We start from the raw sequence: 20089 nt of genomic DNA on the forward strand, positions 1-20089 counted from the left end.
ACCGCTCTCATTGAGGTGGGACCAACAATTACAACCTTCTTCCTTCCCAAGCTAGCAAGCAAACTAAACTAACCACTACCCCTAGTCTCTGGGTCCCTCCTTTCAGCTTTGTTTCCGCACCAGCAGCACTCTGTCCCTGTCAAAATGCTAATCAGCCTAGCATATTCACAGGCATGGTGCTAGCTGGCTCAGTTGAATTAAGCTAGCTTCCCTGCAATTCTACCCATAGAATGATAAGTAGCAGGTTCCGGGAAAATATAATAATGTAGCCATGGCAGACAGTCTGCATGGTCTCTCCAGTACACACAGGGTGCAGCTGCCTCTCCCTTCTCCTCGTTAATATTGAGGGATTTGAGCCTTGGAGGAGGGAGGAAGGGAGGGGGAGGAGGGAGGCGTGGACAAAGGGAGAGGGGGAGAAGAAGGAGGAGGAGAGAGGGGGATGATGATTCCGCAGGCAGGCTGTAGAGAGCGAGCGAGCGATGCACAGGCTCTCTCTCTCAAGTAAGGTTGAGGCTGAGGTTGCGTATTGTTTGGAAAACAACGTGCTGCTGCCAGCGGAGTGAGATAAGCAAGGGGGCTGTGGGCTACTGGAAGAAAACGGACAGACAGAACAGCACCGGCCATTGTCTTTTTTTCTTTCTCTCTGTTTCTTTTCTCTCCAGTCTCTGGAATGACTGTGATTGCTGTTGGTTGGCCAGTGTTGGGATTTGCAGAGGAAGGTGGCGTATTGCAGATCTGCCTCGCCTAGGAGGGACTGTCTCTCTGTTTCTAAGCCATATTACAGGAGGCACAGTTACTGCAGGTAATCTATCGTTCTATCTATCCTTCTCTACCTCCACCTCCCCCCTCCATCTCCTTCCCTCATATGTAACCATGGTCTTGTCTTCCATCTCTTCGTCCTCTCATCTCTTCGTCCTCTCATCCTCTCCTTCTCTCCCTCCCCCTCCTGTTTTTCACCCTAAGAAGCACTGATGACATATACAGTCAGTGCTTGGTGTCCATTTTTATTATAGCAGCATGCCTACCGAACGAGCATTAATTTTTGTTATATCAATGCAAAAGATGCTGTGTAAATTATATGCCGGTATGAATGTTGGAATAAAGTAGCTTTCAATTTTGTTATACTGCATCTTAGCCAAAACCATCTTCTTCCATAATGGGACTGACAAGCATGTTCTCATGACGCCAATGGAAGTAAAATATGTAAACATATTCATGTTCACCCCAGGAGAGGCTTCGGTAGGCAGCCACACAGCCAAATGAATATGAATAGCAAAGGACATGTGTTTGTATTGTTCAGAGATAAATGCAACCATATGATCCACACATCACTGTTTCAATTGAATTGAAATCACCCAAATATGTTTTGCAAAATCTACAATATAAAAAATGGGCTTGATTTATTTTATTAAATTATGGCAATAGATTTGGCATAGCAACAAATATTGATTTGTTGTCCAGTCAGTGTGTTAGCAGTTATTTTTTGCCAGTTTAATATGGGGACAGCCATTTGTTTCTCTTTGTAACTTTTTGGGCGACCATTTCCAATTCATATAGAAATGTGAGTTGTAAATCTGTCATTATCTTTGAAAGCAAGTCTAAGAAGTGGTAGATCCATTCTATGTGCGCTATTTCTATGCTTCCCGTTCTTAAGTTTCGTTTTTGCGTCTTTTACTTTCGGTTTTGTACACCAGCTTCAAATAGCTAAAAATACAATATTTTTGGTTCTGGAAAAAATATTTCACAGCGGTCTGGATTGTACAATGATTCTCTACACTATACTTGCTTGTTTTGTTACATAAACTGAAATTAGGCAAACTATTATTATTTTTTGCAACCAGGAAATGGCGGAGCAATTTCTGCATAGTGTATCTTTAAATGACCTCTGATGAGGTTCTATGATTGGTTGTTTTTGGTACTGGTGGTTTGTGGGTGTTTTTGGCCTCTGGCAGGGAGCGAAACAGTGGGAGGGTAACACAGCCATACACCTGGGTCCATTGGTTAAGGTGAAGGTCAAACGTCACACACATGAGTGCATACACTCATGCACATACAGTACATTCACATACACAAACACACACACACATCCATATTGTCACTCTCAGCCTGCTATCATGATTTCACTCGTCTACCAGAACAAAAGGATGTTCTCCTGTTATTAGTATTTTCTTTGTATCCACCTGCAAGATGTCCATTAGCATATGGTCTAGGAACAAACAAAAGCTAAAAGCTTCTTTTGTAGCCATAAAAAGCTGCAAATATCTCTAACAACATGACTAAGATGACATTGACACTTAACTTTAGTTGCCTAATAATTAATTTGAAGGAACAATGGACAATGTTTTACCAATAATACACATGCAATGTGCCAGAGCGCATGTCACATTTCCATACATGCATTGTGTGTTTTCAAATGCCAGTTGTCAGTCACATAATGGAGACGGGATGATTCATCGTCGTCTCTGTTGGAAGGGATTGTGGGACTTGTAGTCATTTCCTGGACTGTGCATTTCATGTCAATTAGACATGATCAGCGCCCATTTTTACAAAGCATCTCAGAGGAGGAGTGCTGAGGATCAGATCCCCTCTGTCCATATAATCTCATTCATTATGATTTAAAAGGCCAAACTGATCCTATATCAGCACTCATACTCTGGGATGCTATATCAATACAAACCCAGAGTCTTCTCTGCAGAAAATAAGGGTGGGTATGACGGAAATAAGAGACAAACGGAGAGAGAGGAGAGGAATAATATCTGGCTTTTGATGAAGCGGCACTTTGCTGAGTAATGTGATGGAGAGAGAGAGGAAGACGCTTACACAAGCTTGTTTTAAATTGGTTCCTCTCCACTCCACTCCCTGGATACAGGCGAAGATCCAGGAAAAGCTTGAGTACATTTAGCCCTCACTCTTGTAATTGCACTGCGTCAGAACTTGGACTCAAACACAACTTTTATCCAACAGTTCTTGCTTCATTATCTATTATCTACAAGAATCCATGATCTACAACAATCAATAGTTCTTAGTAATTTCATACATCACTCTGTACTTTCCAGGATAGTTATTAAGAACAATAATTACATACAGAGTAATTCACCATTGGGGATGACTGATTTATTATAGCAACAGTCAGTGGTGTAAACTACTTAACTTCTCTGGGATAGTTGGGACGCTAGCGTCCCAACTGACAAGCACCCCCAACCCCCCCCCCCTCACTGATTAGCATCGCGTCACAATTAAATAGTAGCATCTAAATATGTAAATATCATTAAATCACAAGTCCAAGACACCAAATGAAAGATACAGATCTTGTGAATAAAGCCACCATTTCAGATTTTTAAAATGTTTTACAGGGAAGACAAAATATGTAAATCTATTAGCTAACCACGTTAGCAAAAGACACCATTTTTCTTTGTCCACCATTTTTTCTCTCCACCAGTAGCTATCACCAATTCGGCCAAATAAAGATATTGATAGCCACTAACCAAGAAAAAACCTCATCAGATGACAGTCTGATAACATATTTATTGTATAGGATAGGTTTTGTTAGAAAAATGTGCATATTTCAGGTAGAAATCATAGTTTACAATTGCACCCACCATCACAACTCGACTAGAATAAATACAGAGAGCAACGTGTATTACCTAATTACTAATCATAAAACATTTCTTAAAAATACACAGCTCACAGCAATGGAAAGACACAGATCTTGTGAATTCAGACAATATTTCAGATGTTCTAAGTGTTTTACAGCGAAAACACAATAAATCGTTATATTAGCATACCACATGTGCAAACGTTACCCGAGCATTGATTCAAGCCAAAGAGAGCGATAACGTAATCATCGCCAAAATATATTAATTTTTTCACTAACCTTCTCAGAATTCTTCCGATGACACTCCTGTAACATCATATTACAACATACATATAGAGTTTGTTCGAAAATGTGCATATTTAGCCACAAAAAAACGTGGTTATACAATGACAATACTAGCAAAACTAGCCTGAAAATGTCGGGCGCCATCTTTAACAGTGATCTTGTCTCATGAATAACTATTCATAAACTTGACTAAAAAAATATAAGTTGGACAGCTATCGAAAGACAAATTAGTTCTTAATGCAATCGCTGAATTACATTTCTAAAATTATCCTTACTGTGCAATACAGGGTTCGCCAAGCGAAGCTATACCAAAACAAATGGCGGAATATGCGTTTAAAATTTTTCGACAGAACAACGATTTATCATCTTAAATATTTCTTACTATGAGGTGATCTTCCATCAGAATCTTGGGCAATGTATCCTTTCTTGGGTCTAATCTTCTTTTGGTCGAAAGATGTCCTCTTGTCCGTCGAAATGCCCACTAACGTTCGACCGGGACCCCGAAACGTGCCCGGCTCTTCAAAGTACGTCACAAAGAAATGCCTCAAAATCGCACTAAACGGATATAAATTGCTATAAAACGGTTTAAATTAACTACCTTATGATGTCTTTAACACCTATAACGAATAAAAATATGACCGGCGATATATAAGTGGCTAAACCAAAGCTTGGAAGGAGGCCAGTCCGACGACCACTCTGCGTCGAGCGCACTGTTGAAAAGGACGTTCTTTCTGCTCCAGGGTCTATTTATAGAGCCCGGATTGCGCAATCCACTCCATTCAAAATCTCCCCGCTTACTGACATCTAGAGGAAGGCGTAGGCAGTGTTTGTAGCATCATAGCATTCACAGGGACTTATGAACTGACCTGGGAGCAGGGGCCAAGATTTCTGAAATCTCACTCCCTGGCAGGAAAAGTGCTGTAGAATGAGTTCTGTTTCACTCAGAGACATAATTCCAACGGTTATAGAAACTAGAGAGTGTTTTCTATCCAATAATAACAATAATATGCATATTGTACGAGCAAGAATTGAGTACTAGGCAGTTTAATTTGGAGACCAATTTTCCCTAAGTCGAAACAGCACCCCCTATATCCCAGAGAAGTTAAGTAAAAATACTTTAAACTACTACTTAAGTAGTTTTTTGGGGTGTCTGTACTTTACTTTACTACTTATATTTTTGACAACTTTTACTTTTAGTCACCACATTCCTAATGAAAATAATTTCCCCTGACTCCCAAAAGTACTGGTTACATTTTGAATCAAATCGTATTGTATTGGTCACATACACATGGTTAGCAGATGTTAATGCGAGTGTAGCGAAATGCTTGTGCTTCTAGTTCCGAAAATGTAGTAATATCTAACAAGCAATCTAACAAATTCACAACAACTACCTTATACACACAAATGTAAAGAGATGAATAACAATATGTACATATAAATATATGGATGAGCGATGACCGTGCAGGATAGGCAAGATGCAGTAGATGGTATAGAATACAGTATATACATATGAGATGAGTAATGTAGGATATGTAAACATTATTAACGTGCCGTTATTTAAAGTGACTAGTGATACCTTTATTAAGTCAATTTATTAAAGTGGCCAGAGATGTGAGTCTGTATGTTGGCAGCAGCCTCTCTATGTTAGTGATGGCTGTTTAACAGTCTGATGGTCTTGAGATAGAAGCTGTTTTTCAGTCTCTCGGTCCCAGCTTTGATGCACCTGTACTGACCTCGCCTTCTGGATGATAGCGGGGTGAACAGGCAGTGGCTTGGTTGGTTGTTGTCCTTGATTATCTTTTTGGCCTTCCTGTGACATCGGGTGCTGTAGGTGTCCTGGAGGGCAGGTAGTTTGCCCCCGGGGATGCGTTGTGCAGACCGCACTACCCTCTGGAGAGTCTTGCGGTTGAGGACGGTGCAGTTGCCATACCAGGCGGTGATACAGCCTGACTGGATGCTCTCGATTGTGCATCTGTAAAAGTTTGTGAGTGTTTTAGGTGACAAGCCAAATTTCTTTAGCCTCCTGAGGTTGAAGAGGCGCTGTTGCGCCTTCTTCACCACGCTGTCTGTGTGGGTGGACCATTTCAGTTTGTCCGTGATGTGTATGCTGAGGAACTTACAACTTACCACCTTCTCCACTACTGTCCCGTCGATGTGGATAGGGGGGTGCTCCCTCTGCTGTTTCCTGAAGTCCACGATCATCTCCTTTGTTTTGTTGGCGTTGAGTGAGAGGTTATTTTCCTGACACCACACTCCAAGGGCCCTCACCTCCTCCATGTAGGCCCTCTTGTTGTTGTTGGTAATCAAGCCTATCACTGTAGTGTCGTCTGCAAACTTGATGATTGAGTTAGAAGTGTGCATGGCCACGCAGTCATGGGTGAACAGGGACTTACAGGAGAGGGCTCAGAACGCACCCTTGTGGGGCCCCAGTGTTGAGGATCAGCGGGGTGGATATGTTGTTTCCTACCTTCACCACCTGGGGGCGGCCCGTCAGAAAGTCCAGGACCCAGTTGCACAGGGCGGGGTCGAGACCCAGGGTTTGGAGGATACTATGGTGTTAAATGCTGAGCTGTCGTCAATGAACAGCATTCTTACATAGGTATTCCTCTTGTCCAGATGGGATAGGGCAGTGTGCAGTGTGATGGCTATTGGGGCGGTAAGCAAATTGAAGTGGGTCTAGGGTATCAGGTAGGGTGGAGGTGATATGATCCTTGACTAGTCTCTCAAGCATAGGGATTGCTTGAATATAGCTGGTCTGTGCATGCTCTGAAGATGCGGCTAGGGATGCCGTCTGGGCCGGCAGCCTTGCGAGGGTTCACACGTTTAAATGTTTTACTCACGTTGGCTACGGAGAAGGAGAGCCCACAGGCTTTGGTAGCGGGCCGTGTCAGTGGCACTGTATTGTCCTTAAAGCGAGCAAAGAAGTTGTTTAAAATGTCTGGGAGAAAGACGTTGATGTCCTCGACGGGGCTGCTTTTCTTTTTGTAATCCGTTATTTACTGTAGACATAGGTCTCGTGTTTGAGCCGTTGAATTGTGACTCTACTTTGTCTCTATACTGACGCTTTGCTTGTTTGATTGCCTTGTGGAAGGAATAGCTGCACTGTTTTTTTTCGGTTATGTTTCCAGTGGCCTTGCCCTGATTAAAAGCAGTGGTCCGCGCTTTCAGTTTTGTGCGAATGCTGCCGTCAATCCACGGTTTCTGGTTGAAAGGTTTTAATAGTCACAGTGGGTACGACATCTCCGATGCACTTGCTAATAGACTCGCTCACCGAGTCAGCGTATACATCAATATTATTGTCTGAGTCTATCCGGAACATATCCCAGTCCACGTGATCGAAGCAATCTTGAAGCGTGGAATCCGATTGGTCAGACCAGCGTTGGATAGACCTGAGCACGGGTGTTTCCTGTTTTAGTTTCTGTCTATAGGTTGGGAGCAACAAAATGGAGTCATGGTCAGATTTGCCGAAGGCAGGGCGGGGGAGGGCTTACTATGCATCACGGAAGTTAGAGTAGCAATGATCCAGAATGCAACCAGCTCGTGTCGCGCATTCGATATGCTGATAGAATTTAGGAAGTCTTGTTCTCAGGTTAGCTTTGTTATAATCCCTTAGCTACAATAAATGCAGCCTCAGGATGTATGCTTAGCAGGACAGGAAAATGGTCTAATTCACACACATATCAAGAGTACATCCCTGGTCATCCCTACTGCCTCTGATCTGGCGGACTCACTAAACACAAATGCTTCATTTGTAAATGATGTCTAAGTGTTGGAGTGTGCCCCTGGCTCTCCGTACATTTAAAAAACAAGAAAATCGTTCCATCCGGTTTGCTTAATATAAGGAATTTTAAATGATTTAAACTTGTACTTTTACTTTTGGTACTTAAGTATATTTTAGCGATTAAATTTACTTTTGATAGTTAAGTACATTTTAAACCAAATACTTTTAGACTTTTACTTTAGTAGTATTTTACTGGGTGACTTTCAATTTACTTGAGTCATTTTCTATTATGGTATCTTTACTTTTACTCAAGTATGACAATTGGGTACTTTTCCCACCACTGGCTACAGTATATGACCTCATATAGATTTAAGTGTTTAGGATTTGTGCTAAATTTGGTAAGTGTCCGACTTGAACAATGTTCTCCAAGTTTGATGGTGCTTAGTACCATTTTGTTGTGACACAGAATTTGCCACAGTGATAAATCTATAATTAGCACATTATCAAAATGTAGGACTTGCTAAGCTATTTATTTTGTTGAGTGTCACTCTTAAGACAAGTTAGAAAACATAATGGGTAGCCACGGTATTGTCTCTATAATGACTGTCTGTCCCTGAATCCCTTTCCTCATCAATTAAATTACACCAGTATTACTTAGTTAACTACAGTTAACCAGGAATCTCAACTACCATTTTCTCTTCCTGTGGGACTGGTTCTTTCCTCTTTTTTGGGGAGGGACTTTGCCATTATAGAGTTGCTGCCACATAAATGTCCAATTGAAATTACTCAAGATACCTGAGATCTCATAAAAATATATTATGTGTGAATTTAGCATGTAATCAAGTATTTTTACTCTAGCCCAGCACCTGATTCAACTAATCACCAAGCCTTTGTTTTTTAAAATCACATGTGCGAGTGCTGATGTAGCAGATACCCGAATTAGCATCACTGCTGCCTTCCTGAGACCTGAAATACTGGTGCCTGGGCTGGGACCCAGACATGCGTTGTCTTTTCTGGGTCACTGGTACTGACAGTGTTTAATGTGCACCTCTTTGGGATGGATGACAAAACCCTGATCTAATGACGTGAATTGAAAAAAGCAGCCCCCTGTAAAGTCCATGTTTTCTAATTTCCCTTCCTTCACTCTCCTAGGGCTCCTTTCTCGTTGACTTGTGACTGGAGACACCCACCATGGAGGCTCCCCTTGTGTGCCTGGATGAGGAGTTCGAAGACCTCCGGCCCTGCCGGGTAGAGGACATGGATCGGGCTGTGCCCCTCAGCCGACCCCCCTACAGCACCATCCCCCTGGCCCCAATGGCCCCCCTGGCTCCCATCACCCGCGAGGACTTCTCCGAACTGGAGAACTTCTCAGAGATGATGAGCTTCAAGTCCATGGAGGACCTGGTCAATGAGTTTGACGAGAAGCTGAATGTCTGTTTCCACAACTACAACACCAAGACGGAGGGCCTGGCCCCTGTGCGCAACCAGTCCCACACTGAGGAGGACGAGGAGCGGCTGCAGGATGAGGAGTGAGTGTCGGCCACCACCTTTGTGTTTTTGAAGCTTAAGTCTGACTTCAGCAAATATAATATGTTGTTTTGAGATATGAGCTAAAGATACAAATGGTGTATCACGGGGGAGCGATTTTTTTTTGCTTCAGCTGCTTGCCTTTTGGGTTGTACAATGCACCCCTGTATTATTTTTGATAACATGGCACATCCATTGTAGCAATCTTCTGAGCAAAGCATTGGTCAATGCTTGCTTGTTTAGGTAGTACATCATGTCTGATGATGTCTTCCTCTTCTGTCTTCAAATTGCATACTTTTGTGGCTATACAGTCCCATTCGTAAGGCACACCATTTACTGCAATCAGAGCATGTAAATTATTGGTTTGGTGTGAAACGAGCAGCTATGAACACTACACCTATGCATTCATAGCAGTTCAGAAATAATCCCACAAGGCATCACAGCTATCAGTTAAACAGAGCATTGGCTGATATACCAGTACTACAGTGAGCTCAGAAAGTATTGGGACAGTGACACATTTTTTGTTGTTTTGGTTCTGGTACACTTTTGGATTTGAAATGATACAATGACTATGCGGTTAGAGTGCAGACTTAATTTGAGGGTATTTTCATACATATCGGGTGAACCATTTAGAAATTACAGCACATTTTGTACATAGTCCCCCAATTTTACAGGACCAAACGTAATGGTACAAATTCACTTATGTGTATTAAAGTAGTCAAAAGATTAAAGTAGTCAAAAGATTAGTATTTGTTCCCATATTCCTAGCACACAATTATTACATCAAGCTTGTCACTCTACAAACTTGTTGGATGCATTTGCTGTTTGTTTTGGTTGTGTTTCAGATTTCAGAATTTTGTGCCACTAGAAATTAGTGGTAAATAATATATTGTGTCATTTGGAATAATTTTGATTGTAAATAAGAATAAAATATGTTTCTAAACACTTCTACATTAATGTGAATGCTACCATGATTATGGATAGTCCTGAATGAATCGTGAATAATGATGAGTGAGAAAGTTAGACGCACAAATCTCTCACCATTACAGTAATAGAGGAGGTTAGCATTTTTTTGTGGGGGTATGATATTTGAGTGTCTAACTTTCTCACTCATCATTATTCACAATTCATTCAGGACTATCCATAATCATGGTAGCATTCACATTAATGTAGAAGTGTTTAGGAACATATGTTATTCTTATTTACAATAAAACTGACTCCAAATGACACAATACATTATTTACCATTAATTTGTATGGGACACAGAATTATTTATTATCAAGTTTAATAGAGTCACATACGTGATGCAGACATTGCGTGCTAAGAATATGGAACCAAATACTTTTGACTACTTTAATACACATATAAGTGAATTTGTCCCAATACTTTTGGTCTCCTAAAATGGGAAGACTATGTACAAACAGTGCTGTAATTTCTAAACGGTTCATCCAATATGGATGAAAATCCAAAAGTGTGTCACCAATACCTTCAGGGCTCACTGTATGTCATTATTTAACATTGTTCAAACGATACCACTGCATATCTCATGACCCAACTCTCAGATCCTATGATGACCAACGGTGAAGCTGTTACTCAGCCTACCTCACAGCGACCAAATCGCCCACCAGCAAAAACCACAACAACACACCCCAGCAGTCCACAGTCAGGATAGGCCTTGAATTATTCAATGTATTTTTGTACTCTCTTGTTCCTCTGTTGGTCTGTCTACTGCCTCTACCAGCAGGCAACCAGAACTCCCATTCGCCAACAGCCTCTGAAGAGAAAACGCAGACATTCTCACATTGGGTGGAAATAAACCCTCTTGCTAAGAATAACTTTGTTGTGTGTGACCTTGGGTATGCCTATTGATTCATATTCAGAATTCATTATGATATAATATTACAATGGCATACAAAGATGTATGTTGGGGATGCTATTGTTAGCATGTGGGCGTGCCTAAATTACGTTTTGCCTATCTATTCTACAGTACACCACAGAGTTAGAAACCGCATCATATGATCTTTCTGATTTGAATGTCATGAAATTGGTTACCCCATCACTATCCATGTAGTGACGCAAGGAACATAGACACATTTATCTGTTGTATGCTTGATAGATCCTTTATGTTATGCGACACAGTTGGTGGAATGGTTGGTTAAATCTAAGTTCCAGATTAACTAAAGGTTTGCAATAATATGGGACGGTGCTGTACCAGTTAGTTCCTGTTTTGCAGATGGAGAGGTGTGTATGTGTGTGTGTTGTGGACAACACAACAGGCATGACCTGTGAGGTCATGAGTCCCTATGAATGGCTGCTTGTTTCCTGTTTGGTGCATGGCTGGGCTGTGCCACTAAGAGGAGGGTAGGGTGTGGGTGCCCATGCCAAGCTGGGTGTAAAACAAAGAAAGCGGAAACAAAGGGAGAGTTCTACTCTGGTCATTTTCACAAGGCTGCAGCCTTGATTGGACTGAGGTGCTTATAGTTCGAGGAGGACCTGCACAATGCTGTAAGGGGCTGTTTTTATCTATACTTCTTCACATTGGACACCTTTAAAAAATGTGTAAACTGTGGGCTTTTCTTTAATTGTTAGTTGACAGTGTGCATTGCAGCCTGGAGTGCAATACGGAGGATTATGATGTGCATTTTGATGTTATGTATTATGTTGGCAAGTTGAGGGACAGAATTGGGAACAAAGCACAATTATGTCATGTGAACATCTCCTCTGAATTCACTGTCTGCAAATGGTCAACGGAACACTAATAGAAGGAAATGGCTGCAGACATACAATTGATAATTTCTATCAAATATGATTTGGGTAGAGGAAGGTCATCTAGAGAGGAAGAGAAAGATGGTCCTCTTATGTAATCCATCCTCCTCCTCAATTCTTTAAATCACAAACCGGCACTGGATTTGGGATTAGGCTTCTGTGCCAAACAAAAAGCCCATTTCCAAATAGTTGCAGCTTCGAGGACTGATAGTGTATTGTGCTTTGTTGTGAATGTCCTGATCATTCCAGCGTCGGTGGCTGTGTGTTTGTCTTGTGTTGCAGTGTATGAGATGAACTGTTACAATGTTGGTGGCTGTGTGTTTGTCTTGTGTTGCAGTGTATGAGATGACCTGTTACAATGTTGGTGGTTGTGTGTTTGCATCAGTTTTTTTTTTTTTGGTTGCATTTGTACTGTGTACTTCTGTTGTGTTGCAGTGACTGAATGTGTGTTTGTGTTGTCCATGTTTCAGTGTGTGGGATGCGCTGACGGATAACTACGTCCCTTCCTCTGTCTCCAGCTGGGACGACCCCAACTCAGAGGGATTCAACGGCAACCTCTCCGACCAGGAGGTAACACTTTCTAATATACTTCATTATAATTTAAGGTCGTTTTGAAGAATCGTCTTTCTCTCCCTTCTCACCTGGAAAGACCTGAAACATTTTGAGACGAGTTTGAAAGGCTATCTTGGAATTGCATTTTTCTTTATTTGAATGGATTTCAGAACAATTGGATTCTAGAGCAAGGAATGGGCTTTTCTGCTCAAAACCTCACCTCTTTCATGTGTGACTGACTAGTGTGTTCTGTAGGGAGGCAATGTGTGAGGACGTGCTGTAACTGAGCAACGTCTTAGAAAGAATGCTAGCTAGAGTGTGCTGGCTGGCTGGCTGGCTGGCTGGCTGACTGGCTGGCTGACTGGCTGGCTGACTGGATGTCATTCATGCCTTGAGGTTGTGGCGCTGACGTCACCTGACCTGACACCAAAAATCAAGGCTGAGCTGCCTTGACTGCCTGCTACTCAGTATCAGTCAACCACCCTCCTCCTCCTACACCCTCTCGCCCTCTCCTCCCCTAATCTGCTCTCACATGCAACTGCAGGCACTCAAAGAGTCAGGGCCAAGGCTCAGGGCTGGGTCAGGGCCAATACGCAGACACACAGTCTCCAGCAGAAGCTATAAGAGACTCTACAGACAGTGAAAAAGCAGTCCATCAGTATTTAGTCTTCTATGTCCCCGGTTTAGTTTATTGCTGATTGATATCCTTGCAGGGATTAACTTGGTTGAGGCCAACGGCATAAGAACAATGAGCATCAAAAGCAATATTTTTTTAGAGTGAAGTAGAAAACAAACAGTCAATAGATAGAATTATGGCAATTTGAATGTGACTAAGGACAACCCAAACACTTTCAAGATGGCTTCCAAACTCGAGGGGCAGAAATGTTATTTTCAGATGAAGAGCAGAGAAGGGAATGATGGGTTCAAATTTGGGGAATGTTCATTAGCTCCCCAAATGCTAATATGCTAAAGCTAAATTCAGTATGGGTGAATGGCTTTTCTGTAATCTTATTTTACGAATGCTAAGATGCTAACGCTAACACCAGTGGGGGTAAACCTTGTTTCCATGGTTTCTATTTCTAATACTAAGAAGTTAAGATTCCACTAATGTGGCTGAAGGGGTTTCCATGGTTTCATTCGTTCTCTCTCGCATTCTCCAGATTCATGAAAAAGAGGAGGAGGAGATGAACGAGAAGAACGACAATGCCAATTGCCTGAGTGAGGAGCCTCTTATCACTGCTGATCAGGTGACTAAAGACACATGTACTTTCTGTTATACAAACAACTTGGTTGTACTTCCAGTTACAGTGCCTTCAGAAAGTATTGACACCCCTTGACTTTTTCCACATTTTGTTGTGTTACAGCCTGGCCTTCACACAATATCCCATAATGTTCAAGTGGAATAATGTTTTTTTTTTTCAATTTAAAGTTTTATTAAGTTTTCAATCAACCAACCAAACACATTCCACATTCACAGATGTGACAGACTTAAAAAATTAAAAAATAAAAATAATAAAAAATTGTTTTATATATATATATATATATATATATACATACATATACATACATACATACACATATACATATATATACATACATACATACACATATACATATATATACATACATACATACATACATACATACATACATACATACACACATACACACAAATAATGATTATAACAAAATTTAAAATATAGAACTTGCAGCAGCACTATCAAGGTTCTTATTAGCTATTTCCAGCCTTAGCTGAGATGACGAGCCAATGATTAGTTTTTAGATTTTACAGCACCTTACACAACACGCATCTGCTTACCTCCCCGATCCCCCCCATTCACTCTGTCCAATTTGAGATATAGTTGAGTAGTGGAGACCAGAGTCTATCAAACTTGGGCTGTCTCTTGTGGAGGTCATAAGTGAGCTTTTCAAGAGGGAGAAAGTCAACAATCTGGTCAATCCACATTTTAAATGTAGGAGAGGTACTAGAGGCCCACAATAGAAGAATACATTTCTTAGCAAAGTATGTAATGGTCATGAGCAAATTTTCTCTGTCAGGATCAAGAACAAAGTCCTGCTGGGCATTAAGAAGATAGAGACACGGGGTCATATCAAACTATACATCTAGTATTTTCTGTGCAGCAGTATGTATAGATTGCCAAAATCTGGCAATCTCTCTACAGCTCCAAAATACATGCATATAGGTTCCACTTTCAGAGGTACATCTTTTACAGTTAGGAGAAATGTCTGTTTTCATTTTATGGAGTCTCAAGGGAGTGTAATAAAATTTGTACAAAAATTTGTAATTAGATTATTTCATTTTTACATTAGTAGAGGAGCAGTATACCCTGTCGCAAACCTCCGCCCATAACTCATCACTGATAGTCAGACCAAGGTCCTTTTCCCAGATTATTTTCAAAGGAGTAAAGGAGGAGCCTCCTTTCTCAGAAAGGAGTCTATAGATATAGGATATTTTGCCTTTAATGGATTGTGCTGTGACAAGAAGGGTTTCAACTTCATTCAACTGAGTTCTAAACCTCCTCTTGGAAGTAAATGAGGAGATGACATGTCTAATTTGAAGATATTTAAAAAAAAAAATGGGATCTTGGCACATTGAATTCACTGCAGAGCTCTTGAAAGGATTTCAGTGTAGTGGTCTTCTGATGAAATAGGTTTGAAAAGGTCCTGATTCCTAGAGTATGCCAAAGATTAAAGTTGGCATCCCTTAGGGCTTTTGGCAAGTCTGGGTTGCCTACTATAGGCGAGTGAGAACATATTTGGGAGGAGATGCCCAGGTATTTCTTTACAGTCCCTCCACGCTAGTAGGGTGCTGTAAATCACAAATGTTTTGGCTATGTTGCCCACTTCACTAAAGTTATTAATGAATATAGTTGAGCTTAGTGGCAATGAACCACAGGATTGGGCTTCTATCTGGATCCACGTTGACTCTTGTCTGTTTGTGATCCATGTTAGCATGTTGCGGATTTGGGCAGACCAGTAGTACAATTGAAGGGAGGGAAGGGCAAGACCACCCTTAGATTCAGGTTTCGATAGAGTGGAGAGCTTGATCCTAGGTTTTTTATTGCCCCATATAAATTTGGTGATGCTTTGGTTAATTGTTTTGAAAAAGGAAGCTGGGAGATAGCATGGGAGCATCTGAAATAAATAGTTCAGTCTAGGGAGGATGTTCATACGGATTACATTAATTCTTCCTACTAAGCTAATTGGGAGGGAGATCCAGGTTTGGAGGTTGTTCTTGATTCGATCCAGGAGTGGAAGATAATTCTCCTTGAAAAGCCTATTCAGATCTGGTGTTATGAATATCCCAAGGTATTGAAACCCCTGTGTCTTCCATTGGAATGGGCATAGTGTCTTCATAGAACTGGTGAGTGTAATATTGAGAGGGCAGACAGTGGATTTGTTAAAATTAATCTTATAACCTGAAAACGTGCCATACTGAGCAATTGTGTCTAAAATGGGAGGAAGGGATTTCTCAGGGTTGGATATGTAGAGCAAGACATCATCCGCGTAAAGCGAAATCTTGTGCTGCAGGCCGCCTGCAGGAACACCTATAATACTTGGATTGCTCCTTATCAACTCTGCCAGAGGCTCCGCCCCCAACAAGTAGAGCAGGGGGGACAGCGAGCACCCTTGTCTTGTGCCCCGTCCTAAAGGGAATCTGTCAGAGTTCAGTCCATTAGTAGTCACCATGGCATTTGGATGAGAGTATAGTGATTTGATCCATTTAATAAAGTTTGGGCCCATATTGAACTTTTCTAAGACTGAGAACAGAAGCACTCCATCCTGTCGAACGCCTTCTCAGCATCCAGTGAAGCCAGCAGGACAGGGGTCTTCTGTGCGTTTACTTGATCAATAATATCAAAAAGACGGCGAATGTTATCAGAAGAGTATCTGTATCTAATAAATCCAGTTTGGTCCGCTTTTATTATTTTGGGAAGAAGAGTGTTTAGTCTTTTGGCGAGCAATTTGGTAATTATTTTGTAGTCGAAATCCAACAAGCTTATGGGACGGAAGGAGGAGCAGGATAGGGGGTCCTTGTCTTTTTTGAGCAACACTGTAATGCGAGCTGTGTGCATTGAGTCTGGGAGAACTCCATTTTTGCAAAAATCCTCCAGCATTGGCATGAAAATAGGGCTAAGCTGGGGCCAAAAAGCTTTGTAGAACTCTCTGGGGAATCCATCTGGGCCTGGGGACTTGTTAGGTGGCATGGAGGTAATTGCCTCCAGGATCTCCTCAGGAGTGAAGGGGGAGTTGAGATCTTCTTGGTCGGTCTCTGATAGTTTAGGTAGCGAGATTCCCTCTAGGAAGGAGTGGAGTTCTGCCTCCGTGTGTTTTCTCTCAGAGGTATATAGTTTGCAGTAAAAATCATGAAAAGTTAAATTTATCTTTTTTGGGTCATATGTGACCTCGTCCTCTGCTGTTCGGATAGCCATAATTGTACGCTCTGACTGCTCTTTTTTTAATTGGTAAGCAAGCAATCTACTAGGCCTATTGCTATACTCATGGTATTTCTGTTTAGTAAAGAAAACCTTTTTTTTAATCTCCCAAGTATAGTCCAAATTCAGTTTGGCTTTGGCTGATTTAAGTTGACTCCAGGAGGTGCTGTCTGGGGATTGTTTATGTACTTTTTCACAGCGTTCCAGCTCCCTCTCCAGATCTAGCCTGTGTGCTTCCATTGCTTTTTTCTTAGAGGAAGCATATGCAATTAGATGACCTCTTAGTGTGGCTTTAGCAGCGTCCCACATTGTGGCCGGAGAAACAGGAGAATCTTTGTTGTCTTGTGTGTAGTTGTCTATCCATGTAGTTACCAATGTATGGAATGCTTCGTTTGATAGCATGGAGGGGTTGAATTTCCAGCTCTTTGACCTCGGGATGTTTTTGCAGAGGTCAAAGCGGAGGTGGACAAAGGCGTGATCCGAAAGCGCTATGGGTCCGATTGTACACGTGGCTGAATTTATGAAACTCTTTGGGATAAAAATGTAATCTATACGGGAGTAGGTGTTATGGACATTAGAGTAGTATGTATAGTCCATAGATGAGCTATTAGTCTCTCTCCAGATATCTATCAGTCCCATCTCTTTAGTAAGAGAGTTCAGCATCTTTGCAGTTCTAGGATTTGTGGTGGGGACTTGAGATGATTTGTCTAGGGTTGGGTTCAGGGTACAATTAAAATCTCCGGCCAACACTCCAAAGGAAACACAATGCTCATTGAACAGGGTTATCATTTTCGACATAAAAGCAGGAGTATCTGTGTTAGGGGCGTATATGTTTAAAATAGTAATTGGTTGCCCATACAGTGACCCAGTTATCAAAATAAATCTCCCCTCCGGATCAGATATGTTTTTGTCAATTATGAATGGAACATTCTTATGGATAAGTATGGCTGTACCTCTGCTGTTGGATTTGAAAGATGAGAAATACACCTGTCCCACCCAAGCTCTGCGGAGTTTGGCATGTTCAGCATCACAGAGGTGTGTCTCTTGCAATAGCGCGATGTCTGCTTTTTCCTTTTTTAGAGCACATAGTATCTTTTTCCGTTTTATTGCATGACCTAGACCATGGCAGTTCCATGTCAATAGATTTAAGGTACTAGTCATCGTCATCGAACAGTAATCGAACTTTAGTGCAAGTCATCTCTGGGTAAAGGTGGATAGTAGTTACAGCTGCGTTCACATAAAAGGAAAATAAATGGTTTACATAAAATAACAATCTCTGAACACCCCAGCCGAGTTCCCAAACAACTCGACATATCCCGTTGGATCTATTACCTCCCCGCTCAGTCACAATTCTGTGTTCCAACAACAACAACAAAAAACCGGGAACGCACAACGTCTCCCCCTCCCCACCAAAGAAATGCCTCATCCTCTCCGCCCCGCATTGAGTAAATGACAACGTAGCCCCCGTCCAGACCCCATTAAAAATGGGAGAAAATAAAATCAATAGCCCAGCCTACATATAGTAGGCCTAGGTTATAATATGGGGCCTATCCCTCTCAGCTAAAGGAACATAAATATAGATTAGACGGCTATAATGACATTTAGCGGGGCGGGTGGGTCTTTGGATATCGGCTATATGTTGTCTTACCTCCTTTAGTAATAATAGTAATCGCATTTAGTCATTGGTCCATTTCTCATTGACCTGGGTTGTCTTTCAAAAAACGTTTTGCCTCTTCGGGAGTTTTGAAGTGTCGCAGGGCTCCTTGGTGAAGAATCCTGAGCTCGTTTGGGTATTTGAATCCCCTAAAGATGCCTCGGTCAATGGAGCATTTCTTCACCTCGTCAAACTCTCGGCGCTTTCGGTGTATTCCAGCTGACAGGTCCTGGAGTAAGGTGAGTTTGGCGTTTCCCACTGTAATGGTGTTGGTTTTCGCCGCCTGTAGGACTCGTTCCTTGTCGGTGAATCTCAGGAAACGTATGGTGATTGGGCGCGGTGGTTGTCTGGCTGCTGGTGGGGGCCTCAGTGCTCGGTGAGCTCTCTCGAGTTCTATGGGCCTGTCAGTGGACAGGTGGAGCCACTCGGGAAGTTTGTCTTGCATGTAGCGGATCAGTGGCATGTTTCCCTCTTCTTTTTCGCCCAGATTTAATAGAACACAATTATTCCTTCGCCCCCTGTTTTCCAGGTCCTCTGTTTTCTCTTCCAGCTGCTCTATTTTTTTTTTTAGCATATGCTATTGTTTCCATGGCGTCTGTCAATAAGTTTTCCGTGGATAGGATTCGCCCCTCTGCCTCGTCCAGGCGCCCCGCGTTTATGGTTATCTTGTTGTTGATGTCAGGCAAAGCATTTTCCAGGATTGTCACCTTACCCCCTATCGCACTGAGCTGAGCGTTAATGGCATCTAGTTTAGTGTTGAGTTCTGTACGTTGGGATCTCAGCTCAGAAAAGATGTCTTCGACAGAGTGCGAGGTTGACATTCGTTGGGGAACGGGTCCTCTTGCTCCTGGCTAATGGCGCTAGCTTTTTCTGAAGCTAGCTGCTTCTTGGAGGCTTTTTCCGTCGCTAGTGCTCGAGTCCTGGTAAAAATGTCACCTGTAGTGTCGCCTTTTGTAGCCGCCATGACTTTTTGACTAAAGCTAAATGAGTTTAAACTTGAAGTGGAGGTAAGATTAGGAATTGGAAACTACTTGTGCAGAGCTCCTAGTTCATGCGGCCATCTCGTTCAGGGGTCACGTGATCCACCGGAATAATGTTTTTAACAAATTCTTATACATTTCAAAAAAAGTAAACACTTAAATGTCTTGGGTCAATAAGTATTCAATCCCTTTGTTATGGCAAGCCTAATTAAGTTCAGGAGTAAAAATCTGCTTAACAAGTCACATACGTTTCATGGACTCGCTCTGTGTGCAATAATAGTGTTTAACATGATTTTTGAATGACTGCCTCATCTCTGTACCCCACACATACAAATATCTGTAAGGTCTCTCAGCTGAGCAGTGCATTTCAAACACAGATTTAGCCACAAAGACCAGGGAGGTTTTCCAATGCCTCGCAAAGAAGGGCACCTATTGGTAGATGGGTAAAAAAAACTAAAAGCAGACATTGAATATCCCTTTGAGCATGGTGAAGTTATTAATTACACTTTGGATGGTGTTTCAATACACCCAGTCACTGCAAAGATACAGGCG

The 20089-nt window shown here is 41.8% G+C and overlaps 1 protein-coding gene across 1 annotated transcript in view; it reads left to right on the forward strand.

Moving 5' to 3' along the window:
• Positions 1-518: 518 nt before the first annotated feature.
• The window catches only part of fez1 (fasciculation and elongation protein zeta 1 (zygin I)), a 30470-nt gene continuing 10899 nt past the window's right edge, over positions 519-20089 (forward strand). The window contains exons 1-4 of the mRNA XM_038988971.1: positions 519-802; positions 8754-9130; positions 12365-12464; positions 13607-13693. Of these exons, the coding sequence (XP_038844899.1) occupies positions 8793-9130; positions 12365-12464; positions 13607-13693 (525 nt within the window). The 5' untranslated portion in view covers positions 519-802; positions 8754-8792. The remainder of the gene's footprint in view (positions 803-8753; positions 9131-12364; positions 12465-13606; positions 13694-20089) is intronic.

This window comes from Salvelinus namaycush, chromosome 3 (genome assembly GCF_016432855.1).
Source record: "Salvelinus namaycush isolate Seneca chromosome 3, SaNama_1.0, whole genome shotgun sequence".
Classification (NCBI taxonomy): domain Eukaryota; kingdom Metazoa; phylum Chordata; class Actinopteri; order Salmoniformes; family Salmonidae; genus Salvelinus; species Salvelinus namaycush.